The sequence below is a fragment of the Ovis canadensis genome, chromosome 24, assembly GCF_042477335.2.
Source record: "Ovis canadensis isolate MfBH-ARS-UI-01 breed Bighorn chromosome 24, ARS-UI_OviCan_v2, whole genome shotgun sequence".
In the NCBI taxonomy this organism is placed as follows: Eukaryota; Metazoa; Chordata; class Mammalia; order Artiodactyla; family Bovidae; genus Ovis; species Ovis canadensis.
The window spans coordinates 51,651,786-51,672,041 of NC_091268.1; the positions used below are offsets into that span (position 1 = coordinate 51,651,786).

At 48.8% G+C, this 20,256-nt stretch overlaps 1 protein-coding gene and 2 long non-coding RNA genes across 5 annotated transcripts; 2 read left to right on the forward strand and 1 right to left on the reverse strand.

Annotated features, from left to right (window-relative positions):
• The first annotated feature begins 1,778 nt into the window (after nt 1–1,778).
• On the forward strand, nt 1,779–6,336 carry LOC138429556 (uncharacterized). The gene is made up of 2 exons (XR_011252832.1): nt 1,779–1,923; nt 2,337–6,336. It is a non-coding gene; the product is annotated as an uncharacterized lncRNA (long non-coding RNA).
• Nucleotides 6,337–8,301: 1,965 nt separating this feature from the next.
• On the forward strand, nt 8,302–17,751 carry LOC138429557 (uncharacterized). Of its 3 annotated transcripts, none has more exons than XR_011252835.1 (3): nt 8,302–10,569; nt 11,288–11,398; nt 14,834–17,751. It is a non-coding gene; the product is annotated as an uncharacterized lncRNA (long non-coding RNA). The 3 variants fall into 3 exon arrangements; XR_011252833.1 differs by having other exon boundaries at nt 9,826–10,569; nt 11,288–11,383; XR_011252834.1 differs by lacking the exons at nt 8,302–10,569; nt 11,288–11,398 and adding an exon at nt 11,445–11,616.
• On the reverse strand, nt 14,766–19,480 carry AZGP1 (alpha-2-glycoprotein 1, zinc-binding). The gene is made up of 4 exons (XM_069571224.1): nt 19,108–19,480; nt 16,936–17,196; nt 15,937–16,212; nt 14,766–15,303 (listed from the first exon to the last, which is right to left on the reverse strand). The coding sequence occupies exons 1-4, from the start codon at nt 19,238–19,240 to the stop codon at nt 15,008–15,010; spliced, it is 966 nt and encodes a 321-aa protein (XP_069427325.1). The 5' UTR covers nt 19,241–19,480; the 3' UTR covers nt 14,766–15,007.
• Between the last annotated feature and the right edge of the window lie 776 nt (nt 19,481–20,256).

Sequence of the window (20,256 nt, forward strand, 5' to 3'; positions counted from 1 at the left end):
GGCAAGTTTGATGCCTCTATTTAAAAACAGATAAAACTGACACTGAGCACAGCTTAGTCCTCCAGGATGGACGCCCTTGGGGGCGGGGCATTTCTGGTCCCTGGACAATGCTGTACCACAGATAGAGCCGTTGGGAAGGGAACTTACTTGAAAGAGCAACCATTCCCGCCTTAGTTTTACTTCCGGTCTTACCCGTCCAACAGAAGGACCACGTGGTCAAGAACAGACCGTGATTACAGAGCTGCTTCCAGAAAGAGGGTGTTTTCATGTTCCAGTCGGACCAGGAGAGATAAGTGATAGCAGGACAGAGCAGATCCAGGAAATAATGTTTCTCTATCCATTGCCTCAAAGGAAATTGGAAAACAGTGTGTATGAATCACTTCACTCTTGTAAATACGTTTATTCCATAGATGGGGTAAGAAATATCAGGGCAGTCTACAGTAAGGACAAAATCCCAAGCAAAGGATAGAGTTTTAAAAATGGCATTCTTGGCACAATCCTTCCCATTCGTCATTTTAAAGACATATTGTGGTTGTTTAGTTGCTAAGTGGTGTTTGACTCTTTTGCGACCCCATGGACTGTAGCCCACCAGGTTCCTCTGTCCATGGGATTTCCCAAGCAAGAATGCTGGAGATGGTTGCCATTTCCTCCTCCAGGGAATCTTCCTGACCCAGGGATTGAACCCATCTCCTGCTTGGCAGGCAGATTCTTTACCACTGAGCCACCAGGGAAGCCCCTTTAAAGACAAAGTTTGATGAAACTTTAGTTATGTTCGAAGAGGAACTTGAAGCCTGCATAGAAATAAAAACATCATCCTTTGCTTGGGGCTTTGTCATTATTACTGCAGACTGCTGTGATATTTTTTATCCCATCTATGTGCAAGATTGCCAGGAGAAATATCAATAACCTCGGATACACAGATGACACCACCCTTATGGCAGAAAGTGAAGAGGAACTGAAGAACCTCTTGATGAAAGTGAAAGAGGAGAGTGAAAAATCTGGCTTAAAACTCAACCTTCAGAAAACGAAGATCATGGCATCCGGTCCCATCACTTCATGGCAAATAGATGGGGAAACAGTGACAGACTTTATTTTCTTGGGCTCCAAAATCACTGCAGATGGTGACTGCAGCCATGAAATTAAAAGATGTTTACTCCTTGGAAGAAAAGTTATGACCAACCTAGACAGCATATTAAAAAGCAGAGACATTACTTTGCTGACAAAAGCCCATCTAGTCAAAGCCATGGTTTTTCCAGTAGTCATGTGGGGATATGAGAGTTGGACTGTGAAGAAAGCTGAGTGCAGAAGAATTGATGCTTTTGAACTGTGGTATTGAAGACTCTTGAGAGTCCCTTGGACTGCAAGGAGATACAACCAGTCTATCCTAAAGGAAATCAGTCCCGAGTGTTCATTGGAAGGACTGATGCTGAATCTGAAACTCCAATACTTTGGCCACTTGTAGGGAACAAGGTATAAGGAAGGTTGAGAAGTGCTTGCAAACGAGACTCTCAACCAGGGCTGAACATTCTTGCAAACGAGATGTTCAGCTAAGAATCCTCTGTTTGTTCCCGTGGGAAAAGAACAATTCTTGCACACAAGGATGTTTCTCTGATTCCTCAAAAGGAACAGACCCAGGGACAAAACGGATTCTAAGTTGATAAGGAAGTTCCCCCAAACAAAGTCTTAGCTGCAGTAAATAAGTTAAGGTAAAGGTTATCTCGCCCTGCGCCTGCGCACTGGATAGTCGCTGAGTTATGGTGTTTGGCAACTTGCCCTGTAGATTGTTGTGCAAAAGATATAAAGCAAAGCAGCTGTAAGAAGCAAAGAGTTAAAGTAAAAAGATTCAAACCACTCTGCAGTGTTGGTGTTTCATTCTGTCGCCAGCATCTGGCACCCAGCGCGGGGCATGACGGAACCGAAAGGGTAAGCACCCCGGGGCGAAACGCTGAAAGGGGAACTTCCGAGAAAAAGAAAAATAAGAGAAAAAGAACAGAAAAAAGAGAAAAGAAAAAGAAAAAACTATGGGGAATTCCCCGTCTTTAAAGTCACAATATATGGAGCTGGTTAAGGGGCTCCTGCATTCTGTAGGAATTAAAACGTCTCCTCGCCGCTTGAGTGAGTTGTTGTGTCTTATAGAGCAGCATTGCTATTGGTTTCAATATCAAACAGAAGTACAGCTGAATTTGAAGGAATGGAAAGTGGTGCAGAAAGAGTTAAGAAGGCAGCATCAAAAAGGAAACGTGATTCCTTTAAGGCTGTGGACTCTATGTAGCGCTGTAACGCAGGCTCTAAAATTAATGGCTGCTGATAGTGAGGCCGTCTCATGTTCTCTTAAGAAGGAAGATCTCCTGTATGAAGATGTGCCTGTGAGTGAGGAGAAGGAAGGCGAAGGTGAAGGGGGGGCTTCATCTCGGCCTCTGCCCAAACCTCCGGATAATAGTAAAGATTCATCCATCGAGACAGATAGAGATGTGAGTTCTGGGGAGGATTCAGATTCTGTAGAGGCAATGACTACTGCCTTTCGGAAGGTTTTATCAAATAAAAAACGAACTTCCAAGGCTGTTAAATCTTCTGCACCACCTTACGCATCCCTGTTTCCGGTGGCTGCCGACAAGGCTGAGGTAGGGAGAGAGAATCAGCGATTTACATTTCCTGCTACTATGTTCTATGATGATGATGATGATGATGATGATGATGATCTTCCAGCGCCCCCTGGAGGTTTTGTGGATCCACCTCGCCTCTTTCCCATTACACGTCAGCATGATGCACCGGCGGGAATGATTAATGTTCAATATATGCCTTTGGAGTATAAATTTTTCAAGGATCTTAAGGCCGCTGTTTCTCAATATGGTCCCCAGTCTCCTTTTGTGTTATCAATGTTAGAGAATGTGGGAACTTCTAAATTAATTCTTCCTCTTGATTGGGAATCTATAGCTCAAGCTGTTTTAGAAGGATCTCAATGGTTACAGCTTCGTAGTTGGTGGGAAGAAGAAGCCCGAAAACAAGCTAGGATTAATGAGGGACAAAATCCACACGGTCCCTTAGAAGATAAGTTGATGGGAGAAGGGCAGTATCGAGCCTTGAGGGAACAAGCTCAGTACACCGATCAGGAATTACAACAGATGCGTCAAGTTTTCTTAAGGGCGTGGCGTAGAGTGGTACCTAGTGGACAGGCTCAACCGTCTTTTGTGAAAACTATACAAGGTTCTAATGAGCCTTATACAGATTTTTTGGCCCGCCTTCGGGTGGCTGTTGAACGGACAGTCGGTCGAGATGAGATCTCAAAAATTTTACTTGATACATTGGCATATGAAAATGCTAATCCAGAATGTAAAAGGATTTTGGGACCTTTAAAAGGACAAGGGGCTTCTGTGGCTGAGTTCATAAGAGCATGCTCTGGGGTTGGAGGAGCTGAACATCAAGCCTCTGTTTTTGCAGCAGCTTTGGCAAAGGTTGTGAAACCTCAGAGGGGAGGAAACTGTTTTAATTGCGGGAAGCCAGGACATTTTCGAAAAGATTGCAAGAAACGAAAAGATGAGCCCCAAAATGAGCGATTGCCAGAAAAGCGACAGCCCCCAGGTCTTTGTAGGAGATGTGGCAAGGGAAAGCACTGGACTCAGGAGTGTAGATCCAAAACTGATCGGGAAGGGAATCCCGTAAGAGCCCCTTTGTCGGGAAACTTCCCAGTGGGCCTGAGCTCCGGGGGCCCAGGATCAGTAGCGGGAGCTCCTTGCCAGTTTCCTGCAACAGGTCAATGCCAATCTCGACAGCCGGTTGCCTCGAATGGTGCTCAAATGATGATTTCAGATTTGAAGCCTGCTACATTAGGTAGTGCAGCTGCAGATCTTCCATTAGCTGAAAATGTTCTTTTATCCCCAGGAGGAGCTGTTTATAAATTACGGACTAATGTTTTTGGCCCATTGCCAAGAGGAAATTTTGGGTTAATTTTGGGACGAAGTAGTGCAACATTAAGAGGATTGATTGTATTCCCAGGAGTAATTGATTCTGACTATGTCGGGGAAATTTTAATTATGGTCTCTACATCACAAACTCTTTCTTTACTGGCAGGGGAACGGATTGCACAACTTCTCTTGCTACCTTATCACCCATTTTCTGCATATTCAACTGAGAGAGTCAGTGGTTTTGGAAGTATGGGACAAAGTATATTTTGGGAAATGCTTATTAATGACTCTCGTCCTTTAATGTCACTGATTATTGAAGATAGACAGTTTGAAGGATTAGTGGATACAGGAGCAGATGTTTCGGTTATTTCTCCCCAGCAGTGGCCTAAAGACTGAAAAAAAGAGAAAAGTCCTCTTGTTTTAACAGGCTTAGGATCTGTAGCAGATGTGTGGAGAAGCGCTCAACCTTTGTCATGCCAATTGTCTAATGGAAAGAAAGTATTTATTTCTTTTTACATTGTTAATATACCTATTAATATCTGGGGAAGGGATCTTTTATTTTCTTTAGGAACAACGCTCACCATCTCGTCGGAAAACTTGTAGCCACTGCTCTGATTCCTCGAGCTCTCCCATTGAAATGGTTAACTGATGTCCCTAAATGCGTTGAGCAGTGGCCGCTTCCAAAAGTGAAGCTCGAGGCTTTAGAACAATTAGTAGAAGAACAGCTTCAATCTGGCCATATCAAACCTTCCACGTCTCCTTGGAATTCTCCTGTTTTTGTCATTAAGAAAAAATCTGGTAAATGGATAATGTCGACTGGTTTAAGGGAAGTTGACAAATGCATAAAACCTATGGGGGCTTTGCAATTAGGTCTCCCTTCTCCTGCCTTGATTCCACAGTATTGGTCTTTGATGGTTTTAGATTTAAAGGATTGCTTTTTTACTATTTCTTTGCAAATAAAAGATAGAAATAAATTTGCTTTTACTATTCCAGTGTATAATCATGGGCAGTGTCGGGTAACCTTACTATATGGACGGGAAATTTTACTTTGAATATTAATGATCCTAAAGGGCTATTTCAAGTTCATTTGCTTATTAATAAATCTTACTCTGCTATAGCATGTGTAAAATTTCCTTATTCTTTACTGTATGGGCAATGGATTTGGAATGAAATTTTGGGAGTTATATCATGTTCTGACTGTAACTTGACTCAATGTATAAACCGTTCCTGGTGGGAAAATGTTGAAAACAAGTAATTACTCTTTGGTCATTGTGAAAGCACGGACTGAACTTTGGTTGCCTGTTAATCTTACTTGGCCTTGGTCGGATTCTTTTGCTGTCACTCATCTTGTGAATGCTGTACAAACTCTTCTCCATCGATCTCGAAGAATGCTTGGCATTGTCATCGCATCAATTCTCGCCGTGGCTTCAGTAACAGCAACAGCAACTGTGGCAGGTCTTGCTTTGCATCAAGGCCTACAGACTGCTGATTTTGTCAGGAAATGGCATAAAGATGCTCATTTATTGTGGCAACAACAGCATGATTTGGACTCTCAATTGGCTACTGATGTATTGAATTTACAACATACTGTTTCCTGGTTAGGAGATCAAGTGACTGTGTTAGCTACAAAGAGTGTGTTAAAATGTGGTTGGAACTCATCTCACCTACGTGTAACCCCTGTTCCTTTTAATATGAGTGAGGGTTGGGAAAAAATGAAAAGGTCTTTGGTGGGACACCAAAATTTAACTGCTGAAATTATAGAATTGGAACAAACCATATTGTCAACTTTTAGTAAGACGCTGCCTAATATTCTTGGTTCTGATATACTGAAGAGTCTTCAAGAAGGATTAGATAACCTTAATCCTTTAGGGCATATATCTACATTGTTAACAACATCCTTTGTAAACTTTGTTAATTGTTGCTTCATGTTTTATTGCTTTTATAGTCTACTGGCGCTAGCGAAAAGGGAAACAATTGAAAGAAGAAGCTTTGCGTATTCAAGCGCTTATTCAGCACCTGCAAGAAAAGAAAGGGGGAGATGTAGGGAAGAAGGTATAAGGAAGGTTGAGAAGTGCTTGCAAACGAGACTCTCAACCAGGGCTGAACATTCTTGCAAACGAGATGTTCAGCTAAGAATCCTCTGTTTGTTCCCGTGGGAAAAGAACAATTCTTGCACACAAGGATGTTTCTCTGATTCCTCAAAAGGAACAGACCCAGGGACAAAACGGATTCTAAGTTGATAAGGAAGTTCCCCCAAACAAAGTCTTAGCTGCAGTAAATAAGTCAAGGTAAAGGTTATCTCGCCCTGCGCCTGCGCACTGGATAGTCGCTGAGTTATGGTGTTTGGCAACTTGCCCTGTAGATTGTTGTGCAAAAGATATAAAGTAAAGCAGCTGTAAGAAGCAAAGAGTTAAAGTAAAAAGATTCAAACCACTCTGCAGTGTTGGTGTTTCATTCCGTCGCCAGCACCACTTGATGCAAAGAACTGACTCATTGGAAAAGACCCTGATGTTGGGAAAGACTGAAGGCAGGAGGAGAAGGGGGTGACAGAGGATGAGATGGTTGGATGACATCATCGACTCGGTGGACATGGGTTTGGGTGGACTCTGGGAGTTGGTGATGGACAGAGAGGCCTGATGTGCTGTAGACCATGGGGTCACAAAGAGTCGAGATGACTCAGCGACTGAAATGAACTGACTGATGTAGTAAATGTAGTTTTTCTTTTTAAGCAAGCTTCAAGTTCCTCTTCAAACATAACTAAGTAAATAAATATTTGTACCAAACCATGTCTTTAAAGTGGTGAATGGGAAGGATCGTGTCAAGAATGCCATTTTAAGGTAAAAGGCAAGTGATGAAAGATACGGAACTGTAGCAAGGACATAAAGTGGGAGCTTGTGCACCCTTGTGAAAGGGTCTAATGTGGCATAATTTAATGGGAAACAGTGATGGCAGGCAAAGACAGTGAGCGCACAGTTCCCTGAGATGGTGAAGCCTCATCAGACGTGCCCTGCAGCCTTAACTCTTAGTTGCTACACAATCCACAGGGAGGGTGGATTCCGGGGGTGGGGCTGGGTGGTGGAGGGTGAAGAGAGGAGGCGGCAGGGTGCGTCCAGCCATTGTCCATACACAACATCTGGAAACTGAACCCTGGTAACCTGAGAACGACCCGATTTGTGTATACTTTGATCTCATCCATACAGCAGCCTAGTTTCTGATACTTGTTCATCTCTGCAACAGAACCACAACTATCATCCATCATATCCTCTCCTGAGAAATTCAGCAAAACGTAGCTTGAGACATTACAAAAGGACCAGAGGGGAACAGTGACCCGATAGTCTTAGCTAGACCATGACAGACAGCTTTAGCTAGACTACGTGTTTCTGGACTGCGAATTTGCTTATGTGTGCTTGGTAAACAGTGGAACTATTAATATGTTAGTATAAGGTGAAGCCCTATTGTTTCAAATCCAAGTTTTCTCAGCATGTTGCTGCTTTGAGTTGCTAAAGCACCAGCACCTGCAAACAAAGCACTCTGAGGAAGCTGAACTCGGCAGCTAAGGGCCAGCCAGGAACAGGGCGCGGCCCTTCTTCCCTCCCGTCAGCTCCTGAGGCCACACGCTTTGGTTTAAGGCTTATGCACACTTGTCCCTGTCTTTGTGTATCTGCCCGTGTCAGCCTAACGCTATAGCCTCATCTTTCCTCATAGCCCTTCCATCAGGCTACCTTTCCCTTTTATTTAAAAAATTTCCCCTAGTTTGACTGAGATATAATTATCAGTGTTATATTAGTTTCAGGTGTACAACATAATGATTTAGGTACATATTGTGAAATTACTACAATTAGTTTAATTAACACCTGTCACCTCAGTTAATTTTTTTTTCTTGCGATGCAAACTTTTAAGACCCACTCTCCTAGCAATTTTCAAATATACAGTATAGTATTAACTATAGTCACCATGCTATACATTATATGCCCAGAATTTGTTACCTTATAACCCAAAGTTTGTACCTTTGGACCACTTTCACTATTTTTAGAAATCTCTAGAACAGGATTTGTGGCCACACATTCTTTAATCTCCACTACCTGCAGAACAAACATTTACAAGAACGGGTGTGGAAATATTTACCAGTCTCTCTACCAGTCTCCCCACCCTTCCACCTTTGTGCTTTTGCACCAGCTCTATCTGGAATGCTCTTGGCTGGTGGGGCATTTCCACAGCTCCTCCTTCGAATACCACCCCCTCTGCAAAGTCCTTCGGATTTGATCTCTGCCCCCAAGCTCTGTCCCTCTCCATCTCTGGGTTATGATCTCACCTTGTATCAACAACACGTCAGTTCCCTTGCCAGGAGCATCCCAGGTCGAGAAACGCAAGACTCTAGCCTGATTTTTATTTCCCCTACACAGGAGAAGGCGATGGTACCCCACTCCAGTACTCATGCCTGGAAAATCCCATGGACGGAGGAGCCTGGTGGGCTGCAGTCCATGGGGTCGCGAAGAGTCGGACACGACTGAGTGACTTCCCTTTCACTTTTCACTTTCACGCATTGGAGAAGGAAATGGCAAACCACTCCAGTGTTCTTGCCTGGAGAATCCCAGGGACGGGGGAGCCTGGTGGGCTGCCGTCTATGGGGTCACACAGAGTCGGACACGACTAAAGTGACTTAGCAGTAGCACACTCAGCTCAATGCCCGGCTGATTAAGTGTATGTGGAAAAAAAGAACACGGAAGGTCGAGGGATCCAGCGTGCGTTCTTTGGTTCAACAACCCGACTTTCCACAAGGTCTTTTCAAAACGAGCTTCCATGGACAGTGCGAAGGACTTAAGAGCTGGCGGCGTCGGCCTGAAGCCCGCAACTAGGCAGGTTCCAAGGAGGCTTGAATGAGGGCGTCACAGCGTGGACCTCCCTCTCCCCGACGCAGTCTTTGTAAGTTAATGCCAGCGAGGGGCACAAAAGGAGCGCAGGACCCAAAATGCCGGAGTGGGAGGGGAGATGTGGCGACTGCGACTGGCCGCCGGGGTTTCTTCAGCCCCACAGGCCGAGACTCGCCCTGTGGGACCGGGAAACCCACACCTTCATCCTCCCGGGCGCAGGGATACCGGACCTCACCGCGCTCGGCCGCAGAGGCGTGCAAGGAGAACTGACCCCCTGGGGCTGCCGTCGACTGCGAAACACAAAGGCCGGAAGTACGTCAGCGTCAGCCTGGGCTGGCGCCCTCTCTAGGACCCTGGAGGCCCCACAGCTCAGTGGTTCTCCAGACCCGAAGCTGGTGGGCGGAGGGATCTGACCTGGGGATACCCAGGGTGTGTGCCCCCAGGGACGGCAAAGTGGCTCGCAGGAACACATTCGGAAATCGAATCCACAATTTACGTGTGGAAGAGAAACTCCACTTAAATGTATCCCGGCTTGTTTCAGCTAAGGGCTTTGAGCACAGAGGATTAATATCCTAGCTCCCTCAAAGGACGAGGATAAACAGGCCTGCAGAAAGCGGAGCAGAGCTCAGGGTCTTTCAGTGACTGAATGGGTCAGAACGCGGACTTGTGTGTGCCACACGGTTGGTGCACTTTCTGCTGCCAGGATCTGCCTCTTAACAGAAATGACTCCTATTAAAACAAAAACTTACTGCTTTCAACATGGTAGGAAACACGGAACAGTTTCAAAGCTGTTGATGGCGTGTGTGAGAACTCAGAGAAGACATACCCCAATACGATGGCTCCTATAAACCACCCCTCTCCCCCAACACAAAAGAACAAATGTTAGCAAGCATGTGGAGAAATTGGAACCCTTGTGCATGGCTGGTGTGCCTTTATGCAATGGTGCAGCCCCTGCGGAATACTGTATACACGAACAACAAAATATCTGAAAAAGAAAGAGATAAAACAATCACATTCACAATAGCATTAAAAACAATAAAATATTAGGGATAGATTTATTGAAGAGATGAAAGATCTGTACGCTGAAAACTATAAGACTGATGAAACTGAAGAAGTCACAAATAAATGGAAAGATATCCTGTGCTCATGAACTGGGAGAATTAACATTAAAATGTCCCTATTACACAAAAAGCATCTTTGAATCAATGCATTCCCTACCAAGATTCCAAGAGGCATTTTTTCACAGAAATAGAAAAAATCCTACAGAGACCCATAATCCAATGGAACAGAATCAAGAGCCCACAGATAAAATCAATTGATCTTCAACACGGTTGCCAGGAAGGGTCAATGGGAACAGGAGTCTCCCCAGTAAATGGTGCTGGGAAACTGAGTTTCCACCCGCAGAAGAATGAAACTGGACCCCTGTCTTACACCACTCACAAAACTATCAATAACTCGAAATGGTTTAAAGACTTAAATATAGGACCCGAAACCATAAACCTAATGAAGAATACACAAGACAACACTGGTCTTGGCAATGATTTTTTGAGGATGATACCAAAAGCACAAGCAACAAAAGCAAAAATAAACAAGTAGGACTGAATTAAATGAGAGAACTTCTGCTCAGGGGAAAACAGAGTCTACAAAATGAAAAGGCAACTTAGGGAATGGGAGAAAAGCATTTGTAAGAAACTCATACAACTTAAGAGCAAAAAACCTAGTAACCTGTTTACTGTATATTGGACAGAGGACCTGAATAGATATTTTCCTAAGGAAGACAGACAAATCCCCAACAGGTACGTGAAGAGATGCTCAGCATCACCAATCGTCAGGAAAATGCAGATCAAAACCACAATGAGATATCGCCTCACATTTGTTATAATGGCTATTATATATACATATATTTAATATAAATATTATATATAATATATATTAATTATATATTATATATATTAGAAATATAAAAGAGATAACAAATGCTGGTGAGGAAGCAGAGGAAAGGTAACCCTGGCGCACTGTTGGTGTGTTAGTCGTGTCCTACTCTTTGGGGCCCCATGGACTGTAGCAGTCCAGGCTTCTGTGTCCATGGGATTTCCCAGGCAGGAATCCTGCGGTAGGTAGCCGTTTACTTCTCCAGGGATCTTCCCGATCCAGGGATTGAACCTGTGTCTCCTGCATTGCAGGCAGATGCTTTACTGTTGGGGCCACCAGGGAAGCTGTAAATTGGCATGGTGACCATGTAGAGCAGTATGGAGGTGTTTTTAAAAAACTAAAACTACAATATGATCCAATAATCCCACTTCTGGGTAGATATCCAGACGAAATGAAATCAGGGTCTTGAAGAGATACCTGAGTTCCTGTTCGTTGCTGGATTATTTGCAACAGCCAAGTATGGAAGCAGCCTAAGTGTCCACTTAGGGATGAATGGATAAAAACGATAAAAACGCATCTTCTTCTAAGACGTGGGATCATTCAGCCACGAGAAAGGACATCCTGCTATTTTTGACCATACAGATGGGCCTTGAGGATATTGTGCTAAGTGAAGTAAGGCAGAAGTTTCTGGAGTCAACAGCCATCCTGGATTAAGCTCAGCTCTGCTGCTGTCCTCAGGTTCGTTCATCTTGAGTAAGGATTTCCTTCCTTTTTAAAGTTGAGTAATATTCCTCTGGGTAGATCACATTTTGTTGATCTGTTCATCCTGTGATGGACCTTTGGGTTCTTTCCACCTCATCTTTAAGAGGGAAATGACATGATCTTGCTGTGTGGTCAGAGCACTGAGGATGGTCAGAAAGGAGGCAGACTTGGGAGGACTGTGAGTTCCCGACGGAGGTGCAGCAAGACAGGTACAGGCTGCGGGGAGGAAAGGGCTGGACTCCACACAGTTTGGTGACATCCTTTCATCCATGGGAATGAAAGGGAGGGGCGGGAGCCCAGGGTCTTAGTTTGGGAAGTTGGGAGGAGACACTCAGAGAAGAAGGAGCAGAAGGAGGAGAGAAGGATGGTGAAGGGAAGCGGTTTTGCTTTTCTTTGGGGATAGGGTGGAGCAGGGAAGATAATGCTGGAATTGGGAGCAGGGAAAATAATGCTGAAATTGAGACATCCAGGGTGCAATGTTTGAGGATAGGAGTGAAAATGGAGTAAGGTGACCCCATAATTATAAAAGGGACCAACAGATACGGTGGAAGAGAAATGTCCTCCTTTCTCCTCTCACCCAGAACTCTCTGCCAAGCCCTGCACGTTCTTAAAGCTGCTGGGAGAACCTCTCCCAGCCTCTTAGCTGGACATATAGTGCCCTCTCGTGGCCATTACATGCAGCTGCAACTGAGCCTGCACATCCTGAAAGCTGCAGTTGTGGCCCATTAGCCTAAGAAGGAACTCTGACCCTTATGATGGATTTTAAGATCCTGCACATAAGGACTGGGTACTCAAAGGTCCAGAGAAGCTAACTGCCCCCTCAACATGTGCCATGACCCTAGGAGGCAGTGTGGGACAACAGAGGAGACCAATAATGGGAGGTTCACATCTAACTTAGAGGAGTCCTATGCTTTTGGTATAAATATTATTGTTTATTGGAAAGCATTCACATAGAGGGAGCCTCCTAAACACAAGGCGGTGAGAGTTCCTTTATCCCTGTGGTCCCTTGAGGGTGGCAAGGCCAACATCGTGATTCTATTATCTTTCTCCGCCAGGCCCCTTCCATAGCCCCGGCTCTTTCTGAGACCCCTGCCTCCCAATCACACCCATTTTCGAGGCCTGGGATTTAACACTGAGCAGGCCTGGCCTCTTATGAGTGTGGGAAATCTGAGCAGCACTCCCAGGAGCTCTGATTCCCTCCTCACCCCCGCCCTCCTCCACCAATTAGGAAAAGTGCTGTGTCCATCCTGATCTCTGGTATGTGAGTTTTGAGGTGCCCAGAGCTGGCTGCACAGCCTGGGGATGCGGAGCAGAGGAAAGAAGGGGAAGAAGGCAGCACAACAGAACCCAGGGAGGTGGGCTCCACTGAGCTTTGCTCATGAATCCTCAGCACTCTCCCCTGTCCTGTTAGGTACAACAAACCACCATCTTTTCCTGATGGGGAGGGGCCTCCCATGGCTTTGAGTAAACGGTGGCCTGGTTCTCAGAGCTCCGGGTCTCCGGCTGAGTCCTCTGCACAGATGGAGCCCAAGCAGCCTTTCCTCCTTCCTCTCCTCCCTCCGTTCTCCTGGGACACAGCATCCTCTGCCCCATTGCTCCAGCCACGCGGGTACCAACTTGCACTCAGAACTCAACCTCCTGATCTTGTCAGAGGGTTTGCAGGCTGGGTCAGGGCGGGTAAGGAGAGGATACTAAAAGGAAATAGCTTCGATATGTCTGATGATAAGCCATAAGGTCTGATTGGCTGGAACTGCAAGTTCTAGCCTTGTTCAGCCAGATGGAAAAGGGCATTAGCAGAGAAGGTATTTCAGCCCTATATCCAGTTGGTGTCTCCTGCCTAACTCGGAGCATGCCATCCCTTCACTCCAGCGGAGGAGCTAGCCCCAGAAGAGTCCTCCAGAGAGGGGTAAAGTGGTACTTAGGGACTGAGGAACTGCTGACAAGGAGATAGCTTGTGGCAACGAGCCCCTCCTGGGGTGGGACATCCTCAAACTGCACTTGAAGATGGTCCCACCTGCTGGAGAATCTGTTGGTAGGTCTTTGCTGGGTGGGCAGGAGGTGGCTGTGGCAGGACCACGCTTGGCTCTCTGGACCCCTCCTTCCTCCCTGCAGTGCCCAGTCGCTGCCAATGGCCACACCCTGCCCTTGGGTTGCTTCCCTTTGTCAGGATCTTGCCACCCTTATATCTTGGCTGTCTCATACCCAACTGGTATGAGACAATCTTTTGCCTCTTCTTGGTAAGCTGTCTTAGATTTCCCCTGAAATCTGAACCCCTCCAGCAGGTTTCTCTGGGTTTATCAGCAGCTCTGTGCCCTCTTCTTGTCCCCACACTTGGCCAGGACTCAAGTCTTCTGAGGTTTCCTCCCCCTTGTCCAGCCTGGCCCATTGGTCCTGCCATAGGTGGGGTGGGTCTCACATTCCAGTTGGCCTCAGCCCTGGGCTGTTCACGGGGACCCTGGGTCTCCTCCTTGATCTAAATATTTCTTCCTATCACATGTTATGCTTTGTTCCAGTCTCATAATGTGTTGCAATATCAATTGCTACATTTTTACCCTTTTGACTAGTTGGATTTTCTTTGTAGCCCTCCTATTGGTCAGACTGGCCTTTTTTTTTTTGCACGGGGGTGGGGGTGGGGTGTGTGGGGTGGGGTGTGTGTGTGGGGGTGTGTGGTATCACATAGACTAAAAAAGCTACTTCTTGGCATTGATTTTCAAATTGGATCAAAGAATTAAGAAAAAAAAAAAAAGGAGAATGGTCCTTAATTTTAGGTTAGGTCAAGAAGGAGAGGTAAGCAAGTGGGCTCAGAATTCTGCAGGCAGGGAAGGATCTGTCTAAGGAGCTCAGCTTGGAGGACTGACTCAGTAGGAAGTGGGAGGCTGAGGCGGGGCTGTGAGGGAAGGTCCTGCCTGGGCAGGGGAGGCCTGGTAATAAGATTAGGTGAGTTCTGCTCTGTCTTTGGGTCTTAAACCTGTGGGTGGGGGTGGGTGACACAGTTAAAAAAAATAAAAGGAGGGAGGGAGTCCAAGAACAAGAGGGCCGATTCTGTGTCCTGGATGGAGTATGTGGTCCCAGGCCAACAAGGTGTGGGGAAGGTCCAGGAGCTGGAGTGAAGGGTGGTGTCTACCGGGAGCTGGACTGCTGGGGAAACAGGTACAGAAGAGGCTTGGATTTGTATTAAAGAGACTGCAGAGTTCCACGGCCTTGTGACCACTGGCGACATCCGCAGTGGGCATGCGTGAACAGTGCCCCTGGGACCAGTGGTCCAGGCCATGCTATGGTGGTGAGACACCCAGTAAACGCTAAGAATTTCAGATGAATCCAGTGCGCGGAGAGGCAGGACTAATGACAAACTCTCACATTTCTAGAGCACTTTGCAGTTTAAAAATAATCATTCTATAAGGCGATGATGCTGATTTGATTTTGCAGATTACATAATGGGTTATTTGCAAGGATGGTTGGCCGTGAGTCGGCTCAGCGCTCCGCATTCAAGTCTTCCCTCTCAAATCCACCACCCGGAATCCACTGCCGTCCCCTAGGCCTGGCCCACGATGTTGACAGCGGCTCGTAGCGCCCACCTCTCTCATGGCGCAGAAAGGGTGACTATTTGGCTTGCTGCTGTGGGTCCCACGGGATGGTGAGGGGCTGGGCCAGGCTTCTGTGCTCCACCTGGCAGGAGTAGGGGGCTTGGTCCTCAGAGGGGACCCCCACCACCACCCAGGACTGGTAAGTGCCATTGCCACTGGGGAGCACGTCGCCCCCTGACTCAGCCTCCTTGGCGTCGCCTGCCCGAGTCCATTGCAGCCCAATGCTTCGTGGGTAGAAGTCGTAGGCCAGGCACTTGAGTGTCCTCTTGTGCCCCGGAGCCGCGTGCCCGGTGACCGACACAGAGGGAGACTCTGTGGAGGGACAGGGTGTGGGTGCCGAGGGCTCGGAGTCTCCCTGCCCACGGCTCCCCACCCCGGCATCAGGGGTGAGCAGGGCTTCTCCTCGAAGGCCAGGGTCCCCCGCCACCCTTCCCGAGACCCTTCCCCACTGCGCCAAGGGCCCTCTGTGGCCACGCTCTTCCCCGCCCCGCTTGCAGCATGTATGACTTCCAAGGTCAAGAAGTTGTGAACGGGCCAAACGTTTTTCTGTTCTCTCCCCCCAGACATCCAAAACGGGCTCTGTGCCCCCCACCCCTGGCCTCAGCCCTGCCTCTTAGTTCTGTCTCGGGCTCCATCCATCCACCTCATCATCCTTCCGACCCTTCCCTGCTCAGGGCCGCGACCCTCTTCCTCATTGCTTCTCCAGTCAGCCTCAGCTCATGCCAGCCGATCCTGGTACCCTGTTTCCATCCTTGCGGGGCAGGCATTGCACACACCTGCCTTCTCTCCACGGCCAAGCTGGGCGGTGGCATCACCGGGAGAAGGGACTGCAGGGTCTGCCTGGGACAGTTTCCTGGGCACCCACCTGCGGTTGCCCTGGTCTTTCCCAGCAGAGCAAGGGGAGGTTGGGGCGAGGGAGGGCGGGGCGTAGGCAGCAGCGGGTACCTCGTCGGTCCAGGTGGGTCCTGCTGTAGGGCAGGTACCTCTGCAGCATGCCTGGGCACTCCTCTTCCAGGTAGGCCTTGGCCCGCTGCACGTAGACTGCCTCTGCTTCCCACTTCCGCTTGGTGTTCTGAGCTGCTGGGTCCAGAGGGACCCAGGCTGGGATTTCTTTGTCGAACTTGATGAAGTCCCGGCCATCGTAGGCGTACCCCCAGAACGCTCCACTGCTTTTGTTATTCCGGAGCCCACAGCCGAATGCTCCCTGAAAGGTGTGAGACCCTGCGCCCTCCCCCAGCCCCGTGAAAGTCAGCCGGCCAACCAGGCATCAGATATGCCTAAAGAGCTCTTCGTCTTGCACGATCTGCCACCAATAGCCTAGATAGCAGGGGCTTCCCTGGTAGCACAGCAGTAAAGAACTCGCCTGCCAATGCAGGAGACACAGGTTTGATCCCTGGGTTGGGAAGATTCCCTGGAGAAGGAAAGGGCAACCCCACTCCAGTATTCTTGCCTGGGAAATCCCATGGACAGAGGAGCCTGGTGGGCTACGGTCCACGGGGGTCGCAAAGGGTCAGGCTGGACTTAGGGTCTAAACAACAACAATAAGACTAGGCAACCGAGCAATGTGTCCATGGTCAAGTAGCTCCTGACTGGGGGAGCCACCGCGTGAACCCAGGACGCACCACAGGCTGCCTCACTCTCCACCCCACATCCCTGGGCAAGGGTGAATCTGGCACACAAAGAGGGACCCGCCTTGGATGGATGGGGGTGTGGAAGGGAGAGCTCAGAGGTGGCCGGATTTGTCCTGACTCGGCCCTGGGAGTGAGGATGGGGAGTGCAGGCAGGCAGGTGAGTGTGGGATGCGGGAGAGGCATGCAGAAACTGTGTGTTTCCGCTTGTGCTTCCTGATCCTCCTTTGGGAGGGCCTGCTTCCATCCCGCTCACAGTTGCGGGGCTGCCTCTTGAGCGGAGCCCCTGCACCCCCGCAGCCCGTGGTCCACTCACCTTCTCTGTCCTTGTAGTAGTCCATGATGTCGCTCAGGGTCTCCATGAAGATGTCCTCCCTGGCCCTCTGAAGGGCGCTCTCCTTCTCCCAGTCCTCCATTCCTTCCACCTGGCTCCACGGCGCCAGGGGCTTGGCCCTCCTGCCTTCGCTATCGTAGTGGAAGAAGGGCTGGTCATTGAGGTAGGCAATGGCCTGGAAGCTGGGGAAGCCCTCACGGGGCTTGGACAGCCCGGTGTAGAGGAAGCTCAGAGAGTAATTCCCTGTGAAAGACGAGGAGGACTTTGAGGAGGAGCGTCCCTGCAGGTGAGTCTGGTGCGGGGCAGCAGGGCACCAGGAAGGGAGGGCACTGGGCCTCCCCTCCTCAGCTCTGTCCACCCGCTGTCCGCCGCAGACCGCCGGAGCCTCCCCAAAGAGAAGGGGCAGCCTTATGTCCCAGGGATGACAGTTCAGAGCCCATTGTGGGCCTTCACTGCATCTTGTCTTCTTGACAAATAAGCAGATTGTATCTCTCAGCCTCCTTGTAGGTGTATTGGGACCAGGTGGTTGAGTTCTGTCAAAAAGAAGTGTGAGTGGGCCTGATATCTTTTGGTCCAAGGCCCCAGGGGCTGGTTTGCTCCATCTGTCTCTCCCCCTTTAGGCGATGGCTGTGGAGGCCACAGGATGAGACAGAAGAATCCCAAGATGTAAACGGGCTGGATCCCAGAGTCATCCTGTGGAGGAGACTGCCTGATCTGTCTTCAGTTTTACATGAGGACGTGTCTGATCTGTATTCAACTTCACATGAGCAAGAAATAAATATCTCATGGATTAAGCCACCCCGAACTTTGTTACTGGAGCATAGCCTAGTCTAACCTGACAAATACATGTAGTTAGAAAGTGTCAGAAGGAGAATTTGCTAGAAAACTCAGGGAATGACCTAGAGTAGCTTGGTACAGGGTAAGACCAGGATGGATCTCAGAATTCCCAGGGCTGTAACTTGCCTTCTGGTGTGAGGTGGAGACTGGGAGATGGGGGAGCATTCCCACAATCGATTCCATAATTGATTCATCCTTTATAACTTACACGGGTGTTAATCATGTTGGAGGTTCTACGGCAGAATCCTAGTTCAACTATTATTTTTGCTAATTAGTTTCTAAATGTGATGACTGTTTAGCTCAATAGACCTCAAGTAAAACAGATTACCCTCCATAACGTGGGTGGGTCTCATCTAATCAGTTGAAGGACCCAAGGGGAAAGACTGAAATCCCCTAAAGTAGAAATTCTGCCTCAGGTTGCCTTCAGACTCAAGACAGCAGCATCAGCTCTTCTCTGGGTCTCCAGCCTACTGACCTGTCCTGCAGGTGTCTGACTTGCCAGCCCAGCCCCACAGCTGTGTGAGCCAATTCCTTAAAATAAGTCTTTTTCTCCAGAGTCCTATTAGTTTTGTTTCTCTGGAGAACCCTGACTGATACAGAGTTTGGTGTAGAGGGTGATTAACATTTTAAAGGTGATTGATTGTTGTAAAGTTAACATAAAACATATTTCTGGCAGCTCATACAATGTAATGGATTTTAAACTTGCACGGTTTTATGTTATGTTTATTAATCCTGAAATTCTATATGCCAGGGCCAGACTCATTTTGCTGTCCTGGAATAGGCCCTTATTCCTCTCAAGTTCCAGCCGGCTTCTTTCCTAGTCACCCGCCTGCCTGGCCCAGAGGAGTAATATCTGAACCGTGGAGTGAGAGATGAATTTTCTTCTGGAACCATCTCTCCAGTTAATCTGCCTTCACATCTGCCCCTTGGGGTCGCTCTCTCTCCCTTGAGTCTCAGACAGGTCCATCCAGTGGTCAGAGCGAGGAAAGGGATGAGAAGTTCTGCTGGTGTGGCTCCTGCTTGGTTCGGGCTATGTGACCCTGGGCAGGTCACTCCACATCTCTGGGTCTTAGTTTTGTTTATCCTGTAAATTAAGAGTTTTAGATTCTGACTCCTTAAGGTCTTACTTTGCCTGAGTGCAGAGGCTCCCTGAGTGCTTTTGGAAGTGTGTGAGTTGAACTAGTGAGCAGCCTGGGACACCCGTTCCTATGTACCCTTGAGAGTCCTGGCCACCTGGGGACCCTTCTTGAGCCCATCCGTCCAGTTCATTGCCTCCCCTCCATTCTTCTCCAAACCCACCCCTGCTTCCCCACTCACCAGCCTGGGTCTCCTCGGGGGCTGCAGGGCCCAGAAGTAGCAGCAGGAACAGCAGGACAGGCACCATCGTGCTCACCGTCCAGCTGGAAGGTTCTGGACTTCCCCCGGTCCTGGAGCAGGCAGCAGACAACATGGAGAATAGAGCCAGGTGTAGCTATGGGAATGGCTGGGCTTTGAGCCTGGTCAGGGGTGGGGCCAGGGAGGGGCGGGAATCCACAGGCCAATGAGAGGTGTCAGAGAGGGCTGCGAGTGAGAGAAGAGGGTGCACAGGCCTGGCTGGGAGGGTCTGTGCTCAGCGAGTCTGCAGACCATCTGAACACGAGAGCTGAGACGGCTGATCTGGGGACCAGGGCTTTGGGCACCCCAGTGTGGAAGAATGCCAGTGGGCTGGGTGTGTGTGTGGCAAGTGGCAGATGACTAGGGCGTGTGTCATCCTTCCAGCCTCTCTGACCTCCCCACCCCGGGGTTCGTAGAGGGAGCTGGGTATTGTCAAGCTGCGCTTCACCCTTTCCTGCTTCACCCCTCCCCGTTGGTGGCCCTGGGTAGACCCCAGCCCGGGTGTAACCCCCTCCCCACCCCACCCACCCCCGCTACTCTGCCGGAGCTCTGCCTCCTGGCCTTCTATGCCTGGGGGAACCCCAGCATTTCCATCGGGGAAGCGGGCACAGCCAGAGGCCCCTTGTGCAGCACCCCCAGCAGCAGAACAGGCGCACGTGGCCCAGGCTCAGGGGAGCAGCTGCTCTCTCCCTGGACACCGACTCAGGGGTCAGTGAATCAGAGAAGCAGCCGCAGCAGACGACCCGTCCTGGGGGTCTTGGTGGCTCCCGGGGGCAGTGGGGCAGCAGTAGCCCCGGGGGCGTCCAGGTTTCCCTGTGGTGTCTGGTGGCAGGACAGGTGTACCCAGGACCAGTTGCATAGTGCAGTGCCTGGCAGCAAGAGGACAATCAATGAACATTTAGGAAAACAGATCAATGGATCCGTGAGCGAAGACAAAAAGAGAAGGCACCAGACCTACTTGCGGGGCACTGAGGCCGACTTGGTGGAAACGGATCGAGCAGTTGGGCAGTGGGATGGTAAGTGCAAAAGGGAGGCTTGAGTCAGAGTTTTGGGGCACAGTCCTGTGGGCGCCCAGTGTCCAAGGAATGAGGC